This window comes from Apostichopus japonicus, chromosome 10 (genome assembly GCF_037975245.1).
Source record: "Apostichopus japonicus isolate 1M-3 chromosome 10, ASM3797524v1, whole genome shotgun sequence".
NCBI classification, from domain to species: domain Eukaryota; kingdom Metazoa; phylum Echinodermata; class Holothuroidea; order Aspidochirotida; family Stichopodidae; genus Apostichopus; species Apostichopus japonicus.
This window is the reverse complement of record NC_092570.1, coordinates 19,382,104-19,406,116: the sequence shown is the minus strand read 5'-3', so window position 1 is coordinate 19,406,116 and position 24,013 is coordinate 19,382,104. Positions and strand designations below refer to the sequence as shown.

At 38.0% G+C, this 24,013-nt stretch overlaps 1 protein-coding gene across 2 annotated transcripts in view; it reads left to right on the top strand.

Moving 5' to 3' along the window:
- The window catches only part of LOC139974772 (transcription factor Dp-1-like), a 52,297-nt gene that overhangs the window by 18,550 nt on the left and 9,734 nt on the right, over nt 1–24,013 (top strand). For both annotated transcript variants that reach the window (XM_071982185.1, XM_071982186.1), the window contains exons 2-4: nt 18,269–18,448; nt 19,190–19,284; nt 23,186–23,319. In XM_071982185.1, the coding sequence (XP_071838286.1) occupies nt 18,269–18,448; nt 19,190–19,284; nt 23,186–23,319 (409 nt within the window). The remainder of the gene's footprint in view (nt 1–18,268; nt 18,449–19,189; nt 19,285–23,185; nt 23,320–24,013) is intronic.

The following is a 24,013-nucleotide window of genomic DNA, read 5'->3' as shown; positions in this document are numbered from 1 at the left end:
GGCTAGGTTGTTGTAGATATATGAAAGGATGCAACTAAATTAATCTCCAAGCTCACAAGATACTGTCAATACTGCTAGATTGTTGGCTTGGGCAAGTAACTCCACTCTGAAGTCAAGGCCACAAATGGCTGCTTGTGAGTTGAGTGGCAACTTGCACTTATTATGACCCTGGAATTCTTTCAAGTAACTTTTCCTCTCACAGGTCATCCTCACAGGCTCTACAATTCCAATACACTACTCCATTACAGCCGTTCTTTGGTAGAGGAAGCTGATCAGTTACGGAAATTTTTTAAAAACTTAAGCAACCTGTGGGTTGAGTAAGAATATGAAAATTCTGTACATGAAGCTTGTGTGAATGGACATCAAATGTCTTCTAATACTCTTTTTAAATTTGTGAGAAGTAAAAGCGATATCATATCAAAAACGACCTAGCATAATCATTCATGAGATATTGGACCCCTCCCCCCCCACCCTCTCAGGTCTTGCTTGTTCATGTCACAAAGCTATTTTCCTTAAATTTGATGTCCATAACAACAGAGTCGTGTGAGTCCGAGGCCCATGGGTAGGTACTATTACTCAACTTTTAAATTTCTCTGGTCAAGCCCAATAGTAGTAGATAGGTTCATTGGATCAGCTCTCTGCTGTCATGTGTGGTAAGTGCTGCAGAGATATTTCCTGTAATCTCCATGTGGTAAAGGGATAACCTTCAAAGGACAGCCTGGCTTTATCAAAGAATGTGTGTAAAATCAATAATTGGCTTTGTCAGACAATGCTTAGCTGACCTGTTTGAATAGTGAATCTATAGTGGGTATTCATCGCTGGAAACTCTCCTTGTCCTGTCTAAAACCAGGAATGATAAAACTACACTTGAAAACACCACATTGAATGAAGTTGGATAAGTATGCTGCAAAGGTGCTTGTGTAAATGCAGGGGATGGGGTGGGGTTGGGGAGGGAGGGGTTGGGGAGGGAGGGGTTGGGGAGGGAAGGGGACTGGAGAATGATGATATTTAAGGAAGCAGAATCTAGGAAGAAGGAAATGGGTGAGTGTAGGATGGATAGTGCAGAAAAGAGGAATGGGGCAGGAGGAGAGAGAGAAAGGATGAGTAGCTTTAAAGTTAGGTGAATGGAGAGTGTAGGAGAAGGGATTTTTTCCTTTTCCTTGGCTAAGTTCTCCCAGGAGGGTGGTTTTGTCAGGACTGGGGTCGCCTCCCAGTAAAGTCAGTAGAGTAAACCCCTTTTAGTTTTTATTTATTTCATAAACACTTCCAATCTGGCAAAATTTGCTTGTTTCTTCATTATTCTTACACTGCATTAATATGAAATACTAGTCTGTTCTCCCCCCCCCCAATTTTTGCTAACCTGCAGGAGCTCGATCAGGCTATCCCCCACCCTCCCTCCCTCGACACATGTCGTTAGGAAAGATTAATGACATATAGGGATATGTCTCTTGCATTGATAACGTGGACAACCTTGGGAGGTAAAGAGTACCTCAACATTCAGATTTTTTTCATAGACGTGGATTTGTTTCACTGTGTGTAGATTAATTTCTGTATGCATTTATCAGCTTATGCCTTCAGGAACCAATCAGAGTAAGTGAACCATATGAAAACCGTGGATTTTTCATCGCGTGCATCTTCATTGAGCACTATATACTGGACCTCTGTCCCAAATTCTCACTATGAACAGATTCCTGTGCATATTTACATGTGTATAAGTAAGTTGGCCTGACGTTTCGATCCTAGCAGGATCTTCTTCGGAGGCTAAAGGGCTCTGTAGTGGATAAGCAGTTTGCTAACAGTTTTATTTTATTTTTATTTCAAATTTACATATTAGATAAGTCACATGATGAAGAAACAATGATCGTATATCCTGAAGCATGAAGAGCCAGCTGGATGTCTAGCTGATGTTGAAGCATATGTATTAGCGAATAATGTAACCAATATGCCGTTAAATAATCCACCTTAAAGTTGCCAATAGTGGGAAATATAGGGATCCTTTAATACAATCGATCGAGTAGAACAATAGTAATTATCTGTTAACAAGGGCAGAGTCCAGACGAGACTATCCTTGTCTCAAGTAATGTATTATCAATCGTACTACTGGTGACCTTTAAGAAATTAGTTCCTTACAGGAAACAAGCATTTTTTTTTGTTGCTTTCTATATGAGTTGCTAAGGAGCATTCCTGCCATTTTAATTACTTACCAATGTTTTTGAAACATAAGTAACCTTTACAGTACTGGTAGATATTATCAGGTCAGACAGGGTCATTTCTTGGGTCACTGCTTGGAAGCTTAACTGGCCCCAATTGGGGGTTTCCACGTCTGGTTATTCTGTAGATCTAGCTGGTTTCAATTTTGGATCACATACATGTGCAAGGATCTAGCCAGTGAAAACAGTTTGTGTCCCTCTAAAAGGATGCCCAAAAAAGTCCAAGATTGGTCAGGAAATGTTGAGCTTTTGCATCTCAAGTACAGCTGTTGTCAGTATTATTCATTATTTGGGGGATAGTTATTACATCGCCATGGTTACCACTGTATATCATTTTGTTGAGACATGTATATATTGGGAAATGTTTACATGTGGCATTGTAAAGTTTATTGTAGCATTTTGACTGTGTAGGTCATTGGTGTGCATGAGGATATCATTGCTAGTAATTGCTACGTGATAACAAAGTTTCATTCCTTCAACTACTTGTGAATTCATTAGATTTGCAACAAAATTACCATGGACTCTCAGCTGAAAAAGTATGAGTGGAATCACATGCAGCATTTATAGTCAATACAATAGTCTTCAAAAACAAAATCAATCTGTTGTAAGACAGTTGAGGTTAAAGACTTAAAAGCCAATGAGATATCAGAAACCAATTCTTGAAATTCCATACGTGGTTAATATAGTACTGTAGGTAATCCCCCAGCAGCAAATGTTGCAAGTTTTGAAAACATATTTATAGCTTGCCTGTAATTTTTGTACCAACAATACTGACCTGAATTGCAAATGCAGAGGAATATTTTTGTTTCAATTTCAAAATATTTACCTTGGAGTACCTTTATACAATAATTGCACAATGCTATTTAAGTGGACACAACCTTTTATGTGTATTGGCTGCTCCCTAGTGCCTAGAATCATGCATCAACATGAAAGCAAAACAAGGCAGCTGCCTTCTACAAAGAATCTATTAATGTATATGATTTCCTAGAAACTAGACTTTTTGGTTCCTTGCTTTAGCAAAAGGAACCTATGCAGTCAGGTTGGCGTGTGTGTGTGTGTATGTATGTATGTGTGTGTGTGTGTGTGTGTGTGTGTCTGTGACACTTGCTTGGGTACGCTCTATCTCAATAAGGGAATGTTGGATTGAGGCCAAACTTGGACTATAGATCCGCCATATGGAGAAGGTGTGCCCTATTGTTTTTGGTGCCCACAAAGGTCACCAAAGGTCAGTTATGGTCCAAAAACCGAAAATATTAAAACTGCAATAACTCCCAGTGCCAATGTGCGACAAGATTGATATTTTGGGACAAGTTGTGAACTGGTTAGGGGAGCATTTTCAAACTTAACGGTCATGTGATCCGAGGTCACCAAAGGTCAATTAATGATAAAAAACTAGTATTTTTGCAATAACTTGAGAACGAAATGTCTGTTAGGGTTGGGAGTTGCCTCAATGTAATCCAATTGTCGACCCGCATCTGGGTGACCCTTGACCTCGATTTGACCTCTGGTGACCTTTTCGTGTTTTTGGGATTTTTACAGTTTCGATGCTATTTTCAGATGTCAAAGGTACCTTCTGATCATAAATGTCAATAGGTTGACCCCGTGTGACCTTTATGTGCGAAGTTATATGGGGTCAAAGTTTTTCGGTCGGAGTTAGGATGGTTGTACAGACTTTTCGTTTTGTTTTTTGGAATCAGGAGATTAAACTACATCTGAAACCAAGGTCAAAAGGTCAAAGGTCACATTAGAAAAAATGTGCTTATTTTGGGAGGAAACGAGCAAAAAAGAAAATGTTTGGTTTTGATGCTAGATTTGGATATCAAAGGTACCTTCCGATCAAAAATGTCAATTGGTTGACACCCGTGTGACCTTCGTGTGCGAAGTTATACGAGGTCAAAGTTAATTTTCACACATATAATGCAACAACTCCCAGTTCCAAGGTGTGACATGGTTGATATTTTTGGACAAGTTGCAAATGGTATAGGGGAATATTTTCAAACTTAACGGTCATGTGATCCGAGGTCACCAAAGGTCAATTAATGTCAAAAAACTAGTATTTTGGGGGTAGAAAATGGGCAAAGAAAAAAATGTTTGAAGTTTTATAGTTTGATGCTCTAATTAAGGTCTCATCAATCAAAAATGTCAATTGGTTGACCCAAGGTGACCTTTGTATGTTAAGTTATATGAGGTCAAAGTTAATTTTCAGACATTTAGTGTAATAACTCCCAGTGCCAAGGTGTTACACAGTTGATATTTTGAGACAAGTTGCAAATGGTATAGGGGAATATTTTCAAACTTAACGGTCATGTGATCCGAGGTCACCAAAGGTCAATTAATGATAAAAAACTAGTATTTTTTGCGATAACTTGAGAACAAATTGTCCGTTAGGGTTGGGAGTTGCTTCAATGTAATCCAATTGTCGACCCGCATCTAGATGACCCTTGACCTCAATTTGACCTCTGGTGACCTTTTTAGTGTTTTGTGGATTTTTACAGTTTCGATGCTATTTTCAGATGTCAAAAGTAACTTCTGATCATAAATGTCAATGGGTTGACCCCCGTGTGACCTTCGTGTGCGAAGTTATATGAGGTCAAAGTTAATTTTCAGACATTTAATGCAATAATTCCCAGTTCCAAGGTGTGACAAGGTTGATATTTTTGGAGTAGTTGCAAATGGTATAGGGGAATATTTTCAAACTTAACGGTTATGTGATACAAGGTCACCAAAGGTCAATTAATGATAAAAAACTAGTATTTTTGCGATAACTTGAGAACAAATTGTCCGTTAGAGTTGGGAGTTGCTTCAATGAAATCCAATTTTCGACCCGCATCTGGGTGACCTTTGACCTCAATTTGACCTCTGGTGACCTTTTCGTGTTTTGTAGATTTTTTTACAGTTTCGATGCTATTTTCAGATGTCAAAGGTACCTTCTGATTATAAATGTCAATAGGTTGACCCCTGTGTGACCTTCGTGTGCGAAGTTATATGAGGTCAAAGTTAATTTTCAGACATTTAATGCAATAACTCCCAGTTCCACGGTGTGACAAGGTTGATATTTTTGGAGTAGTTGCAAATGGTATAGGGGAATATTTTCAAACTTAACGGTCATGTGATACAAGGTCACCAAAGGTCAATTAATGATAAAAAACTAGTATTTTTGCGACAACTTAAGAACAAATTGTCCGTTAGGGTTGGGAGTTGCTTCAATGTAATCCAATTGTCGACCCGCATCTGGGTGACCCTTGACCTCAATTTGACCTCTGGTGACCTTTTTAGTGTTTTGTGGATTTTTACAGTTTCGATGCTATTTTCAGATGTTAAAGGTACCTTCTGATCATAAATGTCAATGGGGTGACCCCCATTTGACCTTCGTGTGCGAAGTTATTTGAGGTCAAAGTTAATTTTCACACATTTAATGCAATAACTCCCAGTGCCAAGGTGTGACAAGGTTGATTTTTTTGGACAAGTTGCAAATGGTATAGGGGAATATTTTCAAACTTAACGGTCATGTGATCCAAGGTCACCAAAGGTCAGCTAATGTTCAAAAAAGTAGTATTATGGGGGAGAAAATGGGCAAAGAAAAAATGTTTGAATTTTTACAGTCATGCTCTATTTAGGTCTCACCGATCAAAAATGTCAATTGGTTGACCTCCGGGTGACCTTTGTGTGTGAAGTTACATACAAGTTCAAAAGTTAATTTTTTGACATTTAATGCAATTAAATCTCAATGCCAAGGTGTGACATGGTTGATATTTTGGGACAAGTTGTGAATGGGGTGGTGGAACATTTTGAAACTTAATGGTCATGTCATCTGAGGTCACCATTGTTATCATATCTGTTGACACGCTTGTAGGTCTCTTATATTTCTTACATTTTCGACGCCATATTTAGATCTCAAAAGTGCCTTTTGATAAAAAATCCGATCACATTTTGTGATCACAAAAGTGTTGGCTATAGTGTTGGTTACTTTATGGGAACATGTAGGACAATTACTTGGACTATTTCAGCCCAATCTTGCTTGATAATATGATGTGTATCGTCATATACCCCAAGCAAGGAACCACAGTGCCCTTGGGCTCTTGTTCTTTTGGTGTTTGGTTTTCTCACAGCAAAAAAAAGTTCCTGACAAAGCTTTTCTCATCTCCTTGAGGGTTTGTTTGTCTTCGCTGTAATATCATGCAATTCATTGACCGTGCAGACATACTATTAACAGACCTACTATCCAATGTTTCGGTAGTGAAAATGTCAATTGGTCTTTGTTTAGTCCAGATTGCACAGATCTACAGAAGAGTCAAAGTGCCAGCAAAGTATATTAATTACCTTATTTTCACATTTTACCACTGATTGCATAGGAAAGAACTGTATTTTACTATGATAGACAAAACACCCTTTTAGTTGATCGTTTGTATACATGTATGTATGTATGTATTTTAGATCCTCCTGCAAGGAACTTGCGAAGAAGCCTCATTGGCTTTATCAAAGCTGCAAGCTGACCGAAGTCAGTCTCTTAGATTCATATTTAACGTCCATGATTATGAATTGTCAATTGTCAACAACTCTGTAACTGGACGACATACATTAATCTTGTAGTGAGTCTGACTCGAACTGGGGACCTTATGATTGAAAGGCACTGGCGATAACCACTGATCTATTAACACTCCTTAAATCGTAATACTCTTTTAATCGTGACCTTCAACTTATCCATTGAATGAGAATGGATTGTCCGGGCAAAATTTATTTTCCATGGAGAATGAGGAACATATATTTGGCTTGCTGGTGAAATCTGCAAGCAATTCCTCCATTGCGCTTATTATTGAGATATTGGTAATTGTACCATAAGTGAACTTGAAGCAAACAGGGTGTGAGATCATAGTCACACGTTGATCCAGCAAAGTGTATTGCTTTTCCTCTATTTTTCATGTTTATTAGTTTGACCCTCGGATTGGATAGGGTTCCAACACTACAGGTAAATTAGGGGGGATTTAACAATTACAATATGCCAATATCTGAAGTGTGCCTATATATTGGGATATACCACAATTTTGAAGTTATATATTTAACGTACATTTTGCAAACAAAAACTTGAGGTAAAAGACACTTGTCAACATGCTTAAAACTATGGCATCATACCATCTTGCTTCATGGGTACAAACTTCAAATTATGTTGTCTTGAAAAAGGAATGTCGGAATTAAATGCAAACTTCACCAGTGGACTCAAAACCTATTTTCCTTGTTCCATCAGTCCCAAAATAAGAGTATCACCTGAAGTATCCTTTTTTAAAGGATAGTCCTTGGCAACAGTTTCTATTTAACCAAGTGGATTATCCTTTCAAGTACCTTTATCGTTTATACATTGATTTGCAGACTTTCATTCTTGTTGAGATTGCCAATTTGATCGTTAACTATATATAGCAATGTCACAATCTTCAAAAGTAAATAAACGAACTTCCTTTCCTGAGAAAAGTTGTTGCATGTAGAAGTTGGAATTATATTACAGACAATGGCTAAAAAAAAAAAATTCTCCCTTCTCATTTTCTTCTTTGAAAGAAGATGTGCAGTAATAATGAAACAAATGTGAGTTTATAATGTTGTCTTGACTGTCTTGATTGTGATAGATTAGTTGGCGTGTACTGTAGGTTTTAATGTTGCAGTGTCAGCAGCTACAGTATATATATATGTAGGGATTGCAGGAATTATAAAATGGTTATGGGCATGTTATTGTCTGTATCTTACTGGGAGAGTTCAAGTGATGTATCAGCTTTCAGTCAAACAAGCCTTCCTTTGACTTTTAATGTCTGTGGTAATGCAGGAGTGCTGGTACACACTCCTTGTTGAAAGGGTGCTCTACATCCTTGATGCTCTTGGACCCATCGTTCAACGAGAGTGCCACATGTTACATGGAAAGGTGCTTTTTATCATAGCTCTCTTGTGGTAGAGCTTCTTATACCCACTTATTTTAATACCGATCTGTTGTTAGTATTTGTTTCACATGGCAACAGGTATATTTAATGAGTTCTATTTTTAATCGTGTGTGAAATTGTTGCATTGCTAATTATTAGTCTTTACTGCATGTTACCATTGGTTTTGGTTGTTATGCGCATATACACTGCGTATGAATGACAACAAACTCAAAAGTGCAAGACTAAGTAGAAGAGATGAATTGTTAAAAACCTAAGGGTTGTACATCTCCAATGACATATCATAAAATTGATACAGGTTGTCAAGCTAAAAAGCGATCGTTTACAGGTTTCCTTATTTAATGACCATTTTATGAACTCAAAATCAGCAACCAAAGGCGACAAGGTGCCTCGAGGAGGATACAGTAAGAATCTCTCACAAAGTTCTAAGGACGATGACACAGGGTTGTGGGGGGGTTGTGGGAGAGGGGAGCAGGGGTCAGACCATTGTTCAATTGCGTTGAAATCCCCAGTGGTAAAATCTGTGTGAAAAATCGTTTTCACAAAAGTTAGTGGGTATTTCCAAGGTAGGAAGTGCCTCAAATTCTTTACAAATCTCCCGGGCTACCAACTTTGGATCAAAACACGCTCAACATTAATAACATAAGTGTAAGTAATATACAGCAGCTTCAGGAACATATTTAATGTGACATTATTTAGTTTTTTTGTATGATAACATCTTTGTTTTTCTACATGTACACGTTACAAGCTGCAGTGTTATCTATTTTGTGTAGTATATTGCATTATGAGATATACCAGGTGTATACTTTTATACTCTAGTATTTGTGCTCACTCTTCATTGTAGTATTGTTGTATACACTGTGTTGTAGTTTTGCCTTTGTAAACTGACAAATTATTTATTAAGCAAATCGCCAAAGTTGGTAGGCGTAGTGTGGTATGTATCTATTAAAGACCAAATATGGAGGCAATTTTTGTTGTTGAGATTTTCCATTAATTTAGGAGTTTACATACCCATAATCAACATGTGTAAAAAATAATCTTCGAAAACCTACTATAACCCATCAAAAACGACCACGAAAATGGACATTTTGGGTAGTCACGTGACATGAACCTCTGGAATGTCTGAAAACAGAGATTGACCCAAAGGAGCCTCTGGTCACCGTGTGACGTCAAAGTTTGTATACCGCGAAAATCAAACGCTGATATAGGCACTGTTTGTACACAGATAGCGAACAACTGTACTGTTTTTGACTTCCAATTTCGAGCGTTTGAAAAGCTGTTAGCTTAAAACAAGAACACATGAAGGTTAATAACAAGTTTTAAGACAATTATAAGCAGAAATTTTAGTGAAATTGCTTATTTTATTAGCAAAATTTCCACTCAAATGGAGGCATCTTTTACATAGCGTAGCGTCAATACGTCCGTACGGTACAATATACTTACATAGTACTTACTCGTTTTAATATCCAAAAGTATACAAACACAGAAAAAGTATCCTGTCAATAAACAAATTTAGCAGTGAATATCCTAATCCACGTTTCTTGTTCAATCCTGGGCAAAAAACTACCGTGAGTCTGTGTAATTACATAGAGTTAGGTCTAGTTGAAACAGGCCTTGACCAGTACTAACATCCCACAATCACATAGACAGTCACTAACGAAATAAAATGTCCGATCGCTACATACTACCGTTTTTATTCAACTCCTTGGACCATGCAGATGTCGGAATAAACAGAACGGACAATATTACACATGTATCACGAACTCACGATACTGGAATACAACAAATGAAATAGATAAATCCTAACATGGCTATTTACACATGCTGTGAGCCAACGCCGGCGAGAGTTGTAACTAACTACCGTACATGTACTAACAATGCTATACCCTTGGCACGGTATATATATATACGGTCATCTCTTACAGTAAATATATTACTGTCAATTGCGTGATATAATGTTACATGTAAGGACGTCCAGGGCGTGTTTACGGTCAATTTCACGTTAGCTATGTCCGACCATGGTCCGACACAGCTATCGACAGTATATAATTTTCACAGAATGAGACATTTGCATACACAGAAGCAGGGTCATGCATGTGGACTCATGGGCATGAGATACTCCGGGTGCTGAAAAATCTTTCCGCGTGGATCTCAAAAAAATGATCCAAAGTCTGCGGCGTTTTACGTCGGTTCTGTTACTCGGAAATCTAAAAAAGCTGATGCTTTTGTTGGATGAGGTATAACTGCAACCTCCAACAACACAGAATTGTGACATTTTGAGGAAAAAGGAGTAATATCGTTGATGTTTTTGGCAGCTCAAGTATACGACTTTACACACTAAAAGTATAGTTGTGAGTGAGGTATACAAACGTTGACGTCACATGGTCACCTGATGTCTTAGGAATGTTTCAGGAATGTCTGAAATAGAAGCTGACTTTTCGTCCCATTTTTCACTTATTTAACGTCCGAAATTGGTAAAGTTAATTACAGCAATGTAATTGGAGTCAGTTAAGGATTACATACATGAAAAATGGTGGGATTTTATGTTCATCGAAAAGTCTCCATAGTTGGTCTTTAAATGGATTCCAAAGTGCTACTTTCAGTTTGGTAAAATATTTGGCATTTTTTCCTTTCTTGTAAGCAAAGGTGTGAAAATGAGCAAGCTCCAGGCATCGCACAGTGCCCGTACGTCCCAAAAAAATTATTATTAAATTGTCGGAACATAGAGATGTCGGAACATAGAGACGTCGGAATATAGAGATGTAACCGTCTGCAGTCTCCAGTCGAAAAAGTTACAGAGGACTAGACTCCATGCGTGCAGTTACAAACCCTCAAATTGTCCAGTGAAATTAATAATCTTATTTAGGAAGGACACATGTATATTCTGTGCAAATGAAATATTTGATTGCAGAGTAACCTGCAAGAATGAAAACAACCAAAAAGATAATTTGATCAAGGTATTAAGCACATGTTGTAATTGAGGTAAAATATTGCCCAGCTCTTTACTTGTTTTTTCAGTACTGGAATTATGACATATTGTGTGTAAACTTAGGTTGCCGAGGCTTCTTTAAGTCCCTTTTGTTTGGCTATATAACAGATAATCGTCAAGAAATGATCTTTGATCCAAAGATTTCATTGGGTCATCATGTCATTAAACAAAGACATATTTCAGTGAGGGATCGGTAGCTAGGCATCCTACAATACTTATAACTTTTTAGCGAGTTTCAAGTTCACATCAAGGTCAGGATTATTAGGTATACCTGTATAAATTCAATGGGCTGTCACAGGTTGTTGCTTGAGAAAGAAATGAAACAGCTCGTGAAGAGAAACAGCTAGTTGAAAGTCATGGTGGTTGGTGTCCACCTGTATTGTCATAGGAAAATTCTCACAGTTTTTCTCATGGCACGTTAATTAAAATCCTGCTTTTCTGTACTTAAACACTACCAGTATTGTGTGTATAACTATAGTACAGTACTTGTACTTAAAAATAACTGAATGCATAATGAGGCATGCCTTTATAATGTGCAGCCTTTTGTGTTGGTTTTGGCTGAATCTTTAACAAAAATCCCAAAAAATCCCATAATACAGCAGTCTAGCAGAATAGTTTAGTTTCAAGTAATGAAGAACATTTCAAAACTTAAAACAATTTCCAACCGGCTTTAAATCTGATTAATGTTCAACGCAAATGTTTTTGTCTGGGTGACAGCATTATTAGTTAAACAACAGTATGACATTGATGCTCAATGCATGATGTAATTATGATGAGGTGAGAAATCTAGAAGAGTGTATTAGTATGATTAATTATATACTTAGCTCCTTTCTCTAACCCGTCCCCAGTATAACTTATGCACTTATCCTCAACCTACTGTACCCTACTGACTGGGTGATGTTTTAGCACTGCGCCCCCTATCCACATCTCGGGCTCCACCCACTTTCTCTTCGTTTCAAATGTACCATTTTTCTGGAGTGAACCTGTCTACAAAGTTCCCACAGACTTTTCAACCCTGGAACATCTACTTGGTTTTTTCCTCCTACTGCAGTGATATATTGCAGCCATTTTGTTTATTTCTACCTTTAGCTTGAATTATCCTCGGAAGGTTTGCTAAAAAATTACCATAAGTTGAGGATACGTATATAATATGCAAAAAACACAGCTTGAAAGAGATAGAAGTTTCTATTGATCTACAAAGCAAAGCCAATCAGCTTGATAACTAGGATTGCACACTGTGTCCGGCGAAAGTAAAATTATCATGAATAAGGAAATTCTTTGCAGTTAAAATGACCAGGCTCTCTATGTTTCCTACCTTAGCAAACCGTTCTGTGTATCCTGCTATGTGGTGAGCTGCTTTTGAATATATAGTCTATAGATACATTTATTCAGGCTATGCTGATTGATTTTACTGGACTATAGTATGTGCATGCATGGTATGGTTGTTTACCGACGATGCATGCTTCCGGGGAAGCTTTTGTTACATCAAAAGTTTATTGCATCCGTTGAGAATGATGTATCACTGCATTGGTATAATAGTTTTGGATGGATAATAGTATCATTACAAAAGTCACGCTGAAAATTAGCATTACAGGATTTAATGCATCAGACAATCAACGTGTGCGAAAGATTCGTCGTTAAAAAGTGGGGCGCAGCCGACGATGGAATGAAAGGGGGAGGGTGGTAAGAAGCAGGCTAAGGGAGAGAAGTGAATAACCAGTCTTCTCATACAGTGCTATGAGAAAATAAGCAGAATGCAGGTTTTTTTTATATTTTTTTTATAATTTTCTCATTGGTAAACTCTATCAATGCGTTTGACTTGCACTGTATGGCTAGCACTTGTAAACTTGAATGTCTCGCTTCAATGGTGGCTACTTGCCTTTGCTATCTAAACTAATAGTTAATATGTACAGCAGAAACTGAGAGATCTGTATCAGTTTCAATAACTTTTTCCAAGGACAAAAAGTATGTATGTTTCTAAATTTTCCCTTAAATACAAGTTTCTAAATTTCTCATAAATACAAGAAATAAGGTATTCAGGACTTTTGCAAGCAAATTTGTCCATGGATTAAATTTTGAATCTTCTAGAAAATTATTGAAATATATTATAAATAAATATATTATAGAATTTCAGGCTGTTTACCAGCAAAATGGCATTGGATTTTGCTGTTTGCCATTTTCCTGATGGTAGAGATTAATAACATTAACACTTCACACTATGAGACACGGTAAAGATCATCAGTCAAATATTCGCATAATTTCGGATCCTAACATGTGACCCTCATGACTGCTTGTTTATCTACAAATGTTGTTGGTCCATTCCCCAAAAAGCCAGTACAGTGAATAACTGATAGGTGTGCACTGTAACTCAGAAAATGTCATCAGGAATTGTTATTTTATGCAGCAGATGTTCTAAGCAGTAGCAAGTTTTGACCAATTTGTAGCTAATTTTATGAGATTCTAAGCTCTGCAATGACAGTTTGTTGTTTGTAACCAATGTGTCAGAGAGCTTGGTTTGTTCTTTAGCATTTTATGTGCTCCATAGGTGATACAGAGCTCCTACTAAACAGTACACTCGACTAGTTGCAGCGCTTTCACAACAAGCTAAGAATTTGTTGTCAATACACTGTACTGTATATTTGAACATTTCTATTGCCATTTTTGCATTCAGGATGTAGGTTTTGGCTGGTGTTCTTGGAATGAGGACATTTCCTTTTTATTGTACAAATCAGCCTAAATCATCTGATGGGTGTTATAATAAAGTTAAAGCGTATGTGTCAGTTTTAGAGATGGCTTTGTCCAACTGATGTGGGAGGAAAGGAAAGAAAAGGGAAGGGGGAGGGAAGGGGATGGGGAAGAGTGGAGGAGAGGAGAGGAGAAAGAAGGCTTCAAAGAGGACTAGGAGGTGCTGGCAGGAAGTTACTGTGAAAGGAATCACAATAGATATGTGAATATCCTTCACTTTTTGAGGAGTGGCACTGCATGGAATGTTCAATAGGTCAGGGGTCATCATGTTGGATCAATTACATTGAAGATTGCAGATTTGACGGGGTGAAAAGGTGGAATGTATTTATTTTATTTCTTAAAATGAACAGGTTTTGCAGTTTCAAACCATCTTTTAGCCTGGTTAGTTTTATTTTATTGGTTCTAAAAAAATTCTAAGCTCATTCTTTTAAAACAGCCATACTTGGGAGTAAAATATTGTGATAATACAGATCTGATAGTGTTGTATGATAGTTGTTTGAATGCTGTCTATAGTACAGTAGTACAGTGGATGACTATTAAGCAGATATATGGGAACTCTACGATGTGATTATTTAAGCGTTCGGCATATAAGCACATAAATCTTTATAGCTCTAATGGGGTTGTAGGGACTCTGTGATGTCTCTTTAGGCAATATTACATACTCCTATGGGTAATTAATCACCTTGGCAGTCTCTACCAGAAGTGATTTGGTGGGCATTATTACCTTCCAGTTAGGTAGCAAGCTGTATATGTTAGGTCTTCCTAAACTCTTTTCAATGTAGCTGAAATACTTAGCATGATGCTTGGATGTTATAGTTGGCCACAGGAATTTACGAGTGATAATTTGAACATGAGTATAAATATATATGTATATATATATGAGCTTCCATTCTTTATTAATCTAGTTCGTAGGTCATATTTTATCTGATACCACATAGTAAAATGTAACAATGGTAAGATTGCTTTTTAAAGGCAGAAATGGGTACCAGTTTTTGTTTGTCACTTGATGCATACTATTTTTCAGTCTTTTATGAGAAATAAAATTTATAATCCCAAAAAACGTTATACACAGATTGTGATTTGTGAATAATAATAATGTATTCCCTAGAGTTAATGTTCAACATTTGGCACCAGGTCAATAAAGGGAGTAGTTTTGGGGTGTTATTGTGTATGGTTGTTTGTAATTTCCTCTTCTTTTCTTTATGATGGCCGTAGAAACTTCCCTGTCAGCAAGACACAGTTTTGCACACCAGTCAGAAAACAAGATCAGAAAATCTGGTTTTATGTACAACATGTTTTGTTTATTACAGAACTTGTGTCTGAGATTATCAAGTGAAATTTTTCTGATGATTTAAAATCATTGCTCTGATGTTTTTCATTCCTCTGTTTCCTGAAGGAGTGACAGAGGTCTTGTAAAAGCACCTCTCCTTTGCCCTCTGAGTGGGCCAAGTCTGTTCAAAGCCCCTCAATTACTCTGCCAGCTGTTACAGGACAAGGGTAACTTGTTATTCTCTTTGTCTGGATGTCTAACTGTGTACAGTAAAAGTTAATTGTGGATAGTAGATGATGCTATGTCAAATGTGATATGTAAAATGTATGATTTAAGGAATTTTTTGGAATTTCTTAGTCTGGAAAGTGACCACATTCTCAAAGGAACTTATCACATATAAACACAATTCGTTTTTGGTTACGATTGGTGGGGCTATATGGGAAATTGTCGAAAACAGCTTGTAAACATGCTATCTCATCATGTTCATGGCTTACCACACTATGAATATGTTAAGGCTTCGGAACCATTAACCGTTTTCGTTTTCTGGCTGTCATTTTGAGTTTGATAACTTTTGGTGAGCTGCAAGCCTTTGTTCAGTAAACTTACACACACTAGTCTCCCATTTAACCAAGCGACCAAATTGGTAATGTTTTAGCACTGTGCCACCTATATACTGTACTGTACTTGATCAGTGACTCTACCCACTTTCTCTTCCTCCCGAATAATCTGCCATTCAGAAGAAAACCTACTTGTTTTTTCCCCAAAGATTTTCTATTTGAGATCGTCCACTTTGTTTTACTTGATAATTAAAAGTGGCCAGTTATGGTGTCAAGATTGTAGCAGAACTGTGTCTTATCTGGCCAGTCCTATTTTGGTGAATATCTTACAGGTTTGGGCAAAAGTACAGAAAAGACTACAAAATGCCAAGTTTTACTGTGGTGGTGTTAAAGAGATTGGCATGGCTTTTGTTACGTGTGCACAGAGGCACAGGTTACTCAGAGGCACAGGTTCCTCAACTCGACATACAATGCCCGTTGAAGTCAAGATAGTGGAGTGACCGAAAAATAACCATTTCCCGAGTTGAAATTAAAATATTTGAAAAGCCAAATATTGAAGGAAACATTACTGTAGGTGAAACCCCCATCAAGTGCCTGATTATTTGAATCCTTATCTACTGGTACAGTAGAAACTCTTCTTCTGATGTCTGGATCCATAATCCATTGTCATACTGTAGGGAGGAGGATTCACATTTGAGCTACTGATAACAAAGGGTTTTAGAGTCCACACAATAAACTCATTTGAAAACCTGTCTGTGATATAAACTGCACGCAATTGAAAGTTCTGTAAATAACTAAGCAGCTTTGTGTGAAGTCATCATCTGGTGTCCCTTAGTCTGCTTCTGATCAGAGAGAGGCGGCTGGGTAGATGAAATGATTTCTGACCATTCCTGAAGAATATGAGCGCATCTTTTCTGGCCCCAAATCTAGCTTTTCTTAAATTGCTAAAATAACCTGTCAACTCACTTTCCTGTAGGTCTTTTGGCATCACAAATGTTCCCCTTGCTCATTCATGAGAATTTAAAGTGTTCAATCTAAGGCATAATTTGAATTCATATCAGTGTGGTAAAGGGCAATAGAGGTCTACATGTATGCACTTTCCTATGTGAACTACAGTACTGGACATATTTTAGAGCTCTCTGTCTTTGGTTTGAAGGCTCTTGGAGAATGCAATGGAATACTTCACACTAATTATTTTTTCTTTAGTTGTCTTTTAGTATAGTATCCTTAAACCTTGGACAATAGATTGTTGGGGTCAATCCAATAGTTTCCCTTGTAACTCAATGTGTGTCACTGAGATGCTGATCAGTAATAAAGGGGAGTGTGTTTGACTGGAATCTTGTTTGAAAAAGCCCTGGCAAGTCAAATGCCGTATTTATATTTCGGTTTCGTTTTACCAGGCTGTTGCCATCAAAGGGTGTGTGTTTGTGTGTGCTCTAAACTCAGAAGAAATCATGTAAGCATTGGTAAAAGAATTGCTGTTTTATTTGTGTGGATTCACAAATTGTTGTCCCGTGAAGACAAAGATGGTAATCTAATGTACACAATAACACCACGCTGACCGTATACGCTTACTGTGCACAGTTGAGCAAACTGGAGTGACATTTAGGTCTGTGATTTAGATCTTGATCACCTCAGTTAGAAGGTGCATAAATTATATTACTTCAACGTCGGTTTAGAATCGTAGGTCATAAAGAAGGCAACAATAAATGGAAGAAAGATAAGAAGAAGGGGAAAGAAAAACGTTTGTGTAATATTTGTGGAGCGGGTGGAGGATGACTCTTTAACTACTGTAGGTGTAAAACGGTTCTTGTTTTATTTTGATTTCACAGCTTTTGCTTACCCATGCTTCCTCCCTCCCTCCCCCTTCCCTCCCACTCCCTTCCCCCTCAATCCTCTGTATGTCTCTAGTAGTTTGGTTTGAGTAGGGTCGGCCAGTGAGTGGAAGAGTTCCAGCAGTTTTTGTCCCCCCCCCCCCTTCGCTTTTTGAACAGTTTGGTAATAACATTTATGACTTGAAAATCCCAAGTTTTGTATTTTCGTCACACACACAATTTCTCTTATTCATTGCTCGAATTCTTGCAGGTGTTCTCTTTCATACTCAGACCTGCTAAATGAGCTGGTGAACTGTATTATGACTTCTATTCTTAGGCTAGTTACATCATAACTCAGTGTGTTTGTTGAACGTCTTTTATAATATTAAGGGTAATCAGAACTGATTTTATCCTGAGTTTTGTTTCTTTTCCTTCAGTTGAAACAATGAAAGTAAATCTCTAAGTGGTTTAAAATTGTTCATTTCCTTCTCAAGTTATAAACATGACGAGAAAATGTGTCGGGCGCCAAATTTTTTTTTTGGCCTGCAAAGCTTCCATCGAATAGTAATCATGTGTGAACATTAAATTTGGTAAGATATTCCAGAATGAAGTCTTCGCTGACTATTTATACATGATCAGTTTGGTTACACTGCCAACAAAAACCCCAGCCAAACTCAAAAAGCTGCTGTAGTGGGCAGGAATCTTCAATAAAATGACATTTTATTACTGTTAAAATTTGACGAGATTATATCTTCTCCTCTGCAGATACAAACATCACGACAGCCCAGCCTATCAAGGTGTCCTGTGGCAACGATGACATTATGAGCTTTTATCAGCAATCAGGGTTAGATAGCATGGTGAGAGAAACAGGAGTCCTCACCCCCACAGGAAAGTCATTCGTAACCGTGAAGGAGCAACAGTCATCAACAACACAAGTAACGAAAGGTACGTTGAAGATAGAACTCACAGAAACAAAATGGCCGTCTGTCAAAGAAACGGAAGCTGTTTCAAAATACTATGTACATCCATGTGAGAAGGATTGTGAAATTAATTTCAGCATAGATCTGATGGATTCTGGTTTATGATTAAGTTGGATGTTAAACTTTAAACTTCTGCCCTAGAATTTCCACAATTTTTTACCACTTGCTACAAATGGCCAGTACTTCAAAAGAAAGATACATCTATTGAATGCAATGTTAGTTCTCAGTGGCATCTTTTCTGAAATTACAACATACATCAGTTACTACTGTAGAGGCTTTTAAGAGTAACCCCAAAAATATTTCTATGTCAGGCACAGGAATCATGCCGATTCTGTGACTGATGATTGTTAACTGACTATTTAGCCTGTGTTTAAGTCCAGTGCCCCCCCTCGCTGACTGTAAATAATTTCCAGTGCCCTCCCCCTGACTGTCAAAGGGCAAAATCGACGGGCAATTAGCCTGTAAATAGCCATTAATTGAGGCTCCATTGCATTATTTCACTACTTTATAAACTTATCTACCATCATAGGAATAGGTAAACCTTATACACCCGCAACCACCCACATTCCCTCCACCCCGCACCCCAACCCCTCTGGTTGTAGATTGAAGCATTGTATTGTTGGTTGTGCCCTACTCATTATAATCACTCAGAGGATCTTTAAATGTGGTAAGTTTGACTTTAATTCTTGTTATCTTATGACTACAGTTATTCCTGCTATGTTACATGTGGTTCAGTCTCCAAAGGGAAAGCAACAAATTCTTCCAAGAATCCAGTTAACCACATCGTCCTCGGCGCCAATGGTGAGTACATTAGAGACCCATTAAAAGTATGTCTTTTGGGTCGGTGTCTTATTTGTTTTCATCCGTTTGCATTTTCACGAGCCTGTTAATAAGACTTGCGAAAATACGTCATTGTGGCGAGTTTGCTTATCGGTAATGTTATGCATAGAAACAGGATGTCGAGTCGAAAATAGACAATCTTGTGAAATGTGTAACTTGAGGTAATTATGTTTTGCAGAGCAACAATTTGGTAACATAATTCCTTCAGTGTGATACTGTCGAGTACTAAGGTAAAGGACGCCTAACTATCACTTGGCTATTTCTGTTCTCTAGTTAGAAAAGGGAGGATTGGTGGGAGGGGTGGGGGGGAAGGAATGGTGGGGAGGGTGGAGTTACTGTTGGGTGGGGTTGGCATATTCACCTACCGTTTCAGAAATGTGAAGTTTTGGGCTATCAGGATTGGACTGGGCTGGACCTTAGCTGTGCCACTGTACCATCAAAATGAGCAGATTCAAATTTGCGGAGCTAGTAATGCAATGGCAAGAAAAGCAGCACAACACAGCGAAACATACATTCCCTCCTTATGGGGAAAGGGTGAAAGAAGTATTTAGCACAGAGCCATATTATGCAGGCAGTTTTACTGTGCACTACAGTTTAGTGTGTAAATGCACATGAAGTTCTAAGGAATATCTACACAGTTTGTTAACTTAGATGCTGTAATACTAAATTTTCAATCCTACATTGTAACAATACAGCAGATGAACTGGGACAGGGATTTGAAATGTCAGAAGCGATCGTCAGGCTCAGGGGAGGGAGTAGTCGGTGATGCTGGTTGTGAAGGAATGTCCAATTAATTGCTGCTTTGTGTAAAATAACCCTCAAACTTGTATGCCCGTTAGAGAGCAAAAACACAAGAAAAGAAAAATATCCTCTGATGTGCCTCCTCCACCTGATAAACCAAGTGGGAGACATTGATCGCTGAAATGTCAATCGGGAAATATTCTTGTCAGGCAAATTGTTTAATTGGTTTGGTCACCTGGACATCTATACAGAGAAGGCACTCTTCCGTCTCTTTGAGAATTTTTGCCAGCAAGTCTCAGACAGCTTAAAATCTTGAACATTTTTTTTTTCCAACTTTACCTCTGATGTGCCAGAAGGGAAAGAAACGGTTCCCCACGGTCTTGTTTTCAGTTTACTGTTCACCATCATGTCATTTTGTTGAGGTGCATGTAACTGTGCTATTTTCACTAATATGCTTGTCTTGTGTTTGCTTAGGTGGTGTATCAGAAGAAGTGCTTTAATATCATAAATTTCCCAACAAACAAAGAACCAATTTCTTGAGGTTCAACATACTGAAATGTTTGTTGAGGTGTGGGTGTATGTTGTTTTCTAGTTCATAGTTTAATCTTGTCTGCTACAACCCTAAAAAGATTTGATTCAGAAACCCTATATGGGGTGATGATGGGTACATAACCTTTGGCATATCTATACAATTGGATTTGACTGTAAAAATGTGAAAATGTAAACTACTGACATGTGTTAAAGAGTTGGTCCTAAATATTGTATACAACTGCTGAATGTACATGAAAGGAATTAGTCTTTTATCAGATCGGATTTTTCTTCCCTTTTGGAGCAGGCTTGACGGTACTTTATAAAATTTTCAAGGGTTGTTCATGCTTAATATTTATACAATTGCAGATCAGGGTTTATCTAGTACTGGGATTGCTTTCGATACTTCAGTCTCGACAAATTCCAGAACCTCTCAGATGATTCAAAGTATCTTCTTGTTTTTGTGTGCACATGTTTGGTTTGGTCACAGCTCTTTGGCAGCTAGTTCAATACCTGGGTAATCATTTATTTATGTAAAATCAGAGTACAAACAGCTCTGAAAGATGGCAATAAATAAATGATATCCAATGTACTGAACTCTTTATGCGGTATATTTTGTTGCTAATTACCAAACCTAAGACCATGTTGTTGCTCGAAATAAGATTCTTGGTTGATCAGATTTTAACATCCGCATTCAGACTTTCACAAAATGAACTTTAGTCACTGACCGAGTAATAATTCCGCTTCAGACGTTGACACCTCTTTCATTCTTATCACTTGTAGTTTTGCCAAACTTGGTCATTGCTTTAATTAAAACTTGAGGAATGGTGGAATGTTAGTGCGTGCACAGTGTGAACACACCAAAATCCTTCATTTTCCCCTGTATGAATTCTATTGAGGCACTGATATTATGGACTGTGTACCTAACTGAGTGAGTCCAGCCACTTTGAGTTACCAACGTGTACAGTGAAATTCGTTATTAATTAGTATTAATGATCTCCAACATTAATTTGTGGCTGTAAGTCATTCGTTAACACATTCCCATCGTTCAAGCGAATGATGGAGTGTGACAGTGATATATTATAATATTTCATGTGATACAACTTTAAATTTGGTGGAGCTAATTGTCTGTCACCTTGTGAAAGATAGTGGCTCACCCATTGTTTGAAGTCCATAGACTTCTGATGCACTTCTCCTCCCATCCCTCTTCTTCCCCCATCCCTCTTTCTCCTTCCACTTGACTCTCCCAGTGTAGCACCAAGTATATTAATAGGGCAGATCAACCCCCCCCCCCATCCCCAACGTAGAGCTGAGGAATGTGGGCTATGGAACACAGGACTGGTTTGAATCCGGTCCTAACTAGTAAAATAAATCTTCATTCCAAGGGAAGTTAATAATTTCCTCAGTGTTTCCTGGAGTTTAAATTCTATGAATTATATTTATTGTCTGATACCATTTAAACCAGGATGCATGATAAGAATAGCCCCTAAAATAAAGCTGGTATCACAGCTTGCATTCTATTTTACATTTCCTGGGGAGTGCTCGCACCATGATACTGTTATATCCAGCTTCCTTTTACCTTTTTTACCCAAGAGAGCATAACCTGTGCAATGCATTATGATTGCACCTGTTGGAAGAGTGTGTATTTTATCACACAGTTGATTTTCCTTAACACAAAAAGATCAGGACTTGATCAAGTCTAAATATGACATCATTCAAGCCACATGTGCTTCATTCAGTATGATATGTTTTTTGTTGATATATATGATAATGTTTTGATTTTCTGTAATGGAGATGGGGTTCTGCAAAATGCTGGATCTCAAGTATTGGAAGCCTTGTACACACCTAACGATGATGGTATGGGTTTCAGTGTCAAAACTGTTAACATTAAACCTTGAGCATATGAAACAAAAACAACAAGAAAGTAATAACCCTCAGGGTACTGGTGGCACTGTGACATCACAGATTTACAAAACGACAGCTCCCAAACCTGATATTAAACTAGAAAATGGTATCTCCCAAATAGAGTTGTTCTCAGCTGTTTGTGGGGGGGGGGGGGGGGGGAGGGAGTTGCTCTTCACAAGGATCTGGGTATAAGCTAAAGATGATGGATGGGTTTGTGTCCCCCAAGTTTAACTTTCTTTGCCTTATCAGCTGAACTGAAATTTGACACACTTTGGGAAAAAGAACAAATTTCTTCTCATGTATGATTTCAAAAGTCATCATAGAGTGCATACTTGGTTCAAGATGAGAACTTTTCCATTGACTTTAAAAAAAGATAAAATAAAAGTCTCAAAGCTGCTGGTTTTTCAAACCTTAATGCTACACCTATAGAAATATGATAAGTTACATAGATTATCAGAAAACCATTATATAATGTAAATGGAGAGAACCCAGCAAAGGAGAAAAAAAGGGGGGAGGGAACAGAAGTTTATTATAAAGCCGGTGGAGATCCATGTAGCATGATTGTACTTTGTACCTTCTTACGTAACTCCGATTGTACCCTCTTACCTGTGTCCGATTGCACCCTCTTACATTTGTCCAATCATCCACCACACCTTGTATGTTAATGCTCTTTTCATCCATATTGCAGCAAATTCTCACAACACCACAGAGACAACAGGCATCTGCCACCACAATCCTCCAGGCTATCTCTACTGTCACACCCCAGCACATTCTCACCCAGTCAGTGAACACCCCACAGTCAACATCATCAGACTGGGGAAGGTAAGAATGACATTATTGGTCCCCATATCCCCTGCCTCCATATCCCCTGCCCCCAAATCACCTGCCCCATATCCCCTGCCCCCATATCTCCTGCCCCATACATCCCCTGCCCCCATATCGCCTGTCCCCATATCCCCTGTCCCCATATCCCTTGTCCCATCCAAATATTCTGCAAAGACAAAAACTGGTCAAGATGCTGTTGGTGAGAGTACAACGCTGTAATCACAAAACGTGAGCACTGTCTTGTACTAGTATCCATTCTACATTTCTAAAATGCCCAAAGTGCACAGGTACTAATTCATGAGGGCCGGTAGGAGTACAGGTGACTGTTGTATGTATGCTAGTATACGGATAGGAGTATGTCTCCAAGGCAAGTCATGACTGCACTATCGGTGTTTGTTTAATATGTATCATTCCTTGTGGGCATAGAGTACATGTATATAGAATACATTATCATCATGCAATGGGTGTAGTGTTATGTTTGTGTTCATATATAAACTGTGGTATGAATTGGTTATATCCTGTTGAATGAGGATAATCTTGGATATATATATATGAACACAGCACACAGTCATCACTGAATGACAATGTTTACAAGTAAAGGTCTCATCTATAGTTCACCCTGCAGCACTGATGGGATAGTTAATATCAGTTTCCATATCAGTGTTAATTTGATACTACAGTTTATAGTGCA